The sequence below is a fragment of the Hibiscus syriacus genome, unplaced genomic scaffold (assembly GCF_006381635.1).
Source record: "Hibiscus syriacus cultivar Baekdansim isolate YM2019G1 unplaced genomic scaffold, ASM638163v2 tig00013386_pilon, whole genome shotgun sequence".
In the NCBI taxonomy this organism is placed as follows: Eukaryota; Viridiplantae; Streptophyta; class Magnoliopsida; order Malvales; family Malvaceae; genus Hibiscus; species Hibiscus syriacus.
In genome coordinates this window covers 291,511-297,578 of record NW_024062302.1, presented here as the reverse complement: position 1 = coordinate 297,578, position 6,068 = coordinate 291,511, and the positions used below count along the sequence as shown (strand labels likewise).

Sequence of the window (6,068 nt, the reverse complement as noted above, 5' to 3'; positions counted from 1 at the left end):
CCTCATAAGTAATGATATAGATGTATACGTTGGCTAAAATTAATAATGTTTTGTGCAACGAACGTTGTTCCACAAGAGGTTTTGGAAAAATATTTGGAATGAAGTTGAAAAATGCAACTTCGACAGTTGATAGTGAAAATCATTTTCTGTTCCATGGAATATGATTATTGGAGTGTGAATCTTGGAGTGTGAATCTTCACCCAATAACACTAAGATCCTCCATTTTTCCTTGCCTGAAAATGCTCCTTTAGATTCAACAATTGATATGGTTTATGTTCATTTTATGGCGTCTCGTACGTTTTCGAAATTTATAATTGTCGGTCTCAATTGATGTAATTCTAGACATGGATGCTAACACAATCTTTCAGACATATACCCGAAGTGAGAAAGTATAATTTGGTATTATTCTATTCAACAAAAAAAAATTATGAGTTGGAAATAGTAAAATCATCAAATTGTGTGTCCTATTTAGAGAGAAAGAGACTATCCGATCTTTATATGAGAAATAAAAAAATATTGAAATTGTCAAATAACAATTACCCATTTCAATCTCTCTTTATATATAAGTCACTCGTTTTCTAAAATTAGTCCACACTCTTTGTATTAACCACAGCACATAATTTCGAACCTCTAAATTTATTGAACCATGAAGAAAGTGATGAGTGATTCGTCATAAGTCTTTGGTTGACACTCGTGAATTTCATCAAGTAAAATTTTGGGTATATTATGTGTTTAGTATTTGAATTATCATTTTTAGCCCGTTTTAATACCTAGACTTTTAATTTTTTCAAAACCATACATAACATTTAGTTTTTATTTCATATTAGTACCACGTTAAAAACTTAACGTTAAGTTTTGAAAAAAATGAAAGTTTAAGTACTAAAACGGATCAAAACTGATAGTTTAGGTCTAAATGCATTAAGATTGTAATAACGGGTACTAAAATGAAACAAAAACTAAACGTTAGGTATAGTTTTGAAGAAAAAATTGAAAGTTCAAGTAATAAAACAGACCAAAAATGATAGTTTAAGTACTAAACGCGTAATTTACTCTAATTTTTTTATATAAAAAATTCCAAAGATCAATCAAAGAGAGTAAAAGAGAAAGAAAGGAAGTATTCATTATAACAATCAAATTAACAAGAATAAGTGTTACACGACAAAAGAGGATTACCAACTAATTATGCAATTGATTAATGAAATCTAATAACCCGGTTGGGGTGTATGCTTCTTTCTCTTACAACTAAATTGAGGGATGTTCAAACCAATTCCTTTGTCTAGAAATGACACACTCGTTATGTATGTATGTATAAACCCCTTTTGGCTGTAAAAAACTAGGATCTTATAACCCCTAAAGTTGCAGCCTCAAGGGATACGGAATGCTTAACGTTACCAATATGGAGATGATGTACACCAATAGGAATTCTTCGAATCCCAGACCTGTCTACAACACTTAGAAACTTGCAGACATGGATGTTGAATCCTACTCGCTGCTGAGACCGAGCCGGGACATGCACTTTCGTGAACGCCACCAGCTGTTTTCGTGGTGCCCAAGAACCAGCCGGTGGGGTGGAAAATACAAGCATTGTGTGAGTGCCGTCCTTTGATCCCGTATTTTTCACGTCTACTTGAAGCCCAACAGAGAGCCTGTTGCACTTTGCATGGTTCACTTTGATTGCCTTGCCTGACACGGTAGTGTTCCCTGAATGATGGCGGCCGTCTAGAGGGACCACCACAACTTTGGGTGCACCAGCGATGATGTCAACGAAGTTGGTGTAACTCAATCCATACCCGAATGGGTACACTACTGGTCCTTTGTAGAACCTGTAGGTTCTTCCAGGATAGTTTCTGTTTTGGCTTGACCGCATGGCCATGTCTGTCATTGGCAAAGTTGAAACATAATCTTCTGGGTACCATGTCATAGGCAGCTTGCCTTCTGGATTAGTTGCTCCATATAGTACATCAGCTATGGCTGCTCCACCGCCTTGTCCGGGGTATCCGGCCCATACAATTGCAGCAATACGTGGGTCGCTTTTAGCAAAAGACACATCAATAGGCCCACCGGACATCAAAACTAATACGGTTGGACCTTTAGAAGCCATGGATACTTTGGAAACAAGATCTTGTTGGCGTCCCGGCAAAAGCAACCCTGTCCGGTCTTTGAATTCTGCTTCAATTGATTGGTCTAACCCCATCACTAGAACCGTTGCATCTGCTTGACGAGCAGCCTCAATTGCTCCACTAAATAGTTTGTCATCCACGCAAGCTACATCCGCACATCCCATCTGGTGGATTGTCTTTGCGTAATTTCCTATTCCTTGAAAAGGAGATGTGTATCTACACGCAACACCTAGTGGTCCATAAAGAAGAAAACCCTCTAAACCATCTGAACAAAAAAGAAGTTCAAAGAAAAACTAATTTTGATTACAATTTACCAGCATAGTTTCCAATCATGGTAACAGTCGCATTAGAGTTTGGTCCGATAACAGCGACGGTCCGATGCCGTCGGTGTGATAAAGGCAACGAAGGACCACGATTTTTAAGCAGAACAATGCCTTGTCTCGCAGCCTCGAGAGCAAGCTCTCGGTGAGACCGGGTGCACACATCTTTCGGCCCCAAGTTCCCGAATGGTTGTGCGGATGGCTCACCGTCATACATGCCGAGTCTCATTTGGACCGTGAGCGTATTTGCCAATGCACTGTCGACATCGGTCTCCTTCAACAAACCCGCTTTCACTGCACCTTCACTGTGTTGCGCCAAGAAAGGTCCACAGTCCAAGTCCAAGCCTGCTTTGATGGCATCTGCAGCTGCTTCTTCAGGTGTTGAAGTGTAATGTTGGGTATTATAATAGACCCCAACTGAATCACAATCTGAAACAATGTACCTGTGTGCCACCAACATCCAGCGGTCATCAAGAAATCATAACGATCATCAAATGTCGTTGAACATAGATCTTACCCGTTGAGTTTCCATTGACCTCGTACAGTCTTCTGTAGGAGATTAGGGTCAGCGCAGGTGGGGACACCGTTGACTTGATTGTAAGAGCACATAACACTGGCTACATGACCTTCCTTCACACACATTTTGAATGGAACATTGAATGTATCCTTGATGTCCTGTTTGCTTACCTTGGCATTGAAGTGGAACCTGTCGACACCATTCCAGTTATCAAGATCATAGGCCGTGAAGTGCTTGCAACAAGCCGCCACCTTCAGCCGGTCACCGTTGTTTCCCTGTAAACCTTTAACATAGCTGGCTGCATATATACCGGCCACCACTGGATCTTCACCGGGAGTTTCCTGTCCTCGGCCCCACCGTGGGTCCCTAAAAATGTTGACATTGGGGCTCCAGTAAGTGAGTCCGGCCGCTCCCCCATTGTACATGGCCCTTGCCTCATCCGACACAACCTGAGCCACCAGAGATTTTACTTATGTGTGTACATTCAGTGTGTTCTACTGTGATATACATTATGACCTGATAAGTATAATGGTTTAGTTTTAGGTTTGTAAGCCTTACCTTTCCAATGGCTTCCCATAACGTGGCATTGAAAGAAGCGGCGGTTGTGATTACTTGAGGGAAGCTAGTGGCACCAGGGAAGGCTCCGCCGAACTTTGTTCCGGGTCCTACATTGGAGACACCGTGAAGAGCCTCGGACCACCATTCGTAGCCATTGATCCCCAGCCGGGGAACTACTGCAGCATTGTTCACAAGCAGCCTAATCTTCTCCTGCAAAGTCAACCTTCCTAGAAGGTCCTTCACTCTATCCGATACCGGCATCGAAGCCTTGCAGAACGACAACTTCGCCGTCATTGCATTTTTGGGATCGCAAGCAAACGGATCACGGGCTCCACTGAAACCACCCGAGAGGAGAAGGCAAAAGAGAAGGTGGCGCTATAATTGGCGAAAGCCATTTTTGTTTTGGATATTTTGTGATGGAACAATGGGTGAGGAAGAAGATTGTTTAGTACTTATATACATAATGATGAAGTTTCTGCAAAGAATTGAAATGGCGACGATGCAGCAGAAAGAACCACTTTGATCATTGCATGTTCACACTATTCTTTACTTCTATTATTATTTTGTTTAAAAATATTAATAATAATAATAATAACGAGGTGAAATATATTACTCATGGTGGGCGGGAGATTAAGTTGGTTGAGACTATAATTCCATAGATGTCAAAACTCTTAAGTTAATCAACAGTGAGTTAGCCCAGTTCCAACGAATTAGGTAGTTAAGTGTACTGAGGTAGATAATCCGAGCTCGTTTTGGCTTTAAAATGTGATGTTGTGGTAGTTATTAGTATTAACTGAATGAACTGTAGTTGCCTAATCAAAATAAAGTATGATTCATTGCGTCCTTTTCCGCTTTAATTTCTACCTAAATATTAATTGTTCTTCAATGAATAACAAAGAAACTAATAGCATTTTCTTTTAAACATAAAATAAGAACATGTTTATATTTGATGTGTTATTAATATTAGTGGCTCGAAGACATCCTATTGAAAACGAACACTTGCTCATCCGCCAAGACAAGTAGCTGGTCTGATAACTCTGGAGGAATGATGTTAGTTTCAATTTTTAGCCAAAAAAATATATATATATAGTCTTTAACTACAATTATTAAATAAAAATAAATGCAATATCTATAAATATGAATATTAATTTTACTAATGGTTTAATGGTAAAAATATTATTAAAATAAAATTTTAGATAACATTGGATTTCGTGCTTGATTCTAATATTTTTTATTCCTTTTTCTTTTCATTATTAAAAGGAAGAAAGAAAAAAAGAATGGCTTAGCTTTGAAGAGAGTTCGGGACAAACTTCAGGTTGATCCCATAGTGGAGGGTAAAATGGTGCACGATTGCTTACCAGAGAAATAAAATACATTCCTTCTGAAAACAACATTCGTCCATAGAAAAATAACGACCCAAGTGATTGCCTTGAAAGCTAAACAATTATTTAGTCCATTGCTTGGACTGTTGCTCATTTCTTTCCAAAATAATAATATTTAATTACTACTTGCAAATCCCAGTTAATTGAATCATTTATAAATTACCTCAACAGGAGAGGAGAGTCATTCAGTCTTGTTGTAACAACATTGTCGAATTTCCCTTTAACAACCCTCTTGTCCTATAACCTTTGCTTGCATTTTGTAATTGCTTCCTAAATCTTAACTAGAAGAACACAACAACAAACATGTTGGCAAATAACATACATTCAATTGCTTGGAGTTTAAGATTATTGGACGCAAACATCTTAACCAATACCATGCAATGTTGTTTCATTCACTCTGCCTGATAGCATAACTAACTAACTAGCCCGCCCTGTAGCTGTGGGCATTCCTATGCTGTCATTGTTGGCCATTTTCCATTATTCATTTTTCTTTTCTTTATGTATATTAGATGATTTGGGCCTTATTCTTTCTATATTATCCATTACAATGCCCACACTGAAACATGGACTCCATGAAATCAGAGATTCTTTACCAGCTTTGGCTGGGCTGGTTTTTATACCGGGATGGCGTGATCCAAGAATAAGTACCAACATTTCCCCCCCTCCCCTTATTGTTGGTAATAACGTTGATACAAAAATATTTTCAATAATTTACTTACAATCCCCACAAATCTCTCATTAATTTATTTCAACAATGCCTCAGCTTTTAGAAGATAGGTAACCACTTGTACCGAAATAACTCTTCACCTTTGGAACCATTAAGTCCATGTCAAACCTTCTAAATAGTTGTTCTCTAATGCTTCATCAAATTGCACAGCTGAGCCCCAAGTTCCTAATAATTTGCTAATATTAAGTGAAGACATTGTCATTTCTGAACATAACAGGATTATCAGAAGACAAAAATAGAAGAGTGACTCCCCCATCAGACTATAGAGCAAAAGATGATTTAAAACAGGAATGTTTTTAGCATGCTGCTGCCAATAACATAATCTCACATTCAATTCAGATTCAAACTTAACTGTTATTCAAGTCTCGGCAAATTCCGACTACTACTACTACCTACATAACTTCAAATGGTACAAGTGACAACTATATGTTAAATTCAACTACC

General features: G+C 38.5%; 1 protein-coding gene across 1 annotated transcript; it reads right to left on the bottom strand.

Moving 5' to 3' along the window:
- Positions 1–1,229: 1,229 nt before the first annotated feature.
- LOC120206207 (probable beta-D-xylosidase 2) lies at positions 1,230–3,915 on the bottom strand. Its single transcript, XM_039205922.1, has 4 exons — positions 3,516–3,915; positions 2,958–3,406; positions 2,435–2,883; positions 1,230–2,349 (listed from the first exon to the last, which is right to left on the bottom strand). Exons 1-4 carry the CDS (start codon positions 3,807–3,809, stop codon positions 1,334–1,336), a joined length of 2,208 nt encoding a protein of 735 aa, XP_039061853.1. The 5' UTR covers positions 3,810–3,915; the 3' UTR covers positions 1,230–1,333.
- Between the last annotated feature and the right edge of the window lie 2,153 nt (positions 3,916–6,068).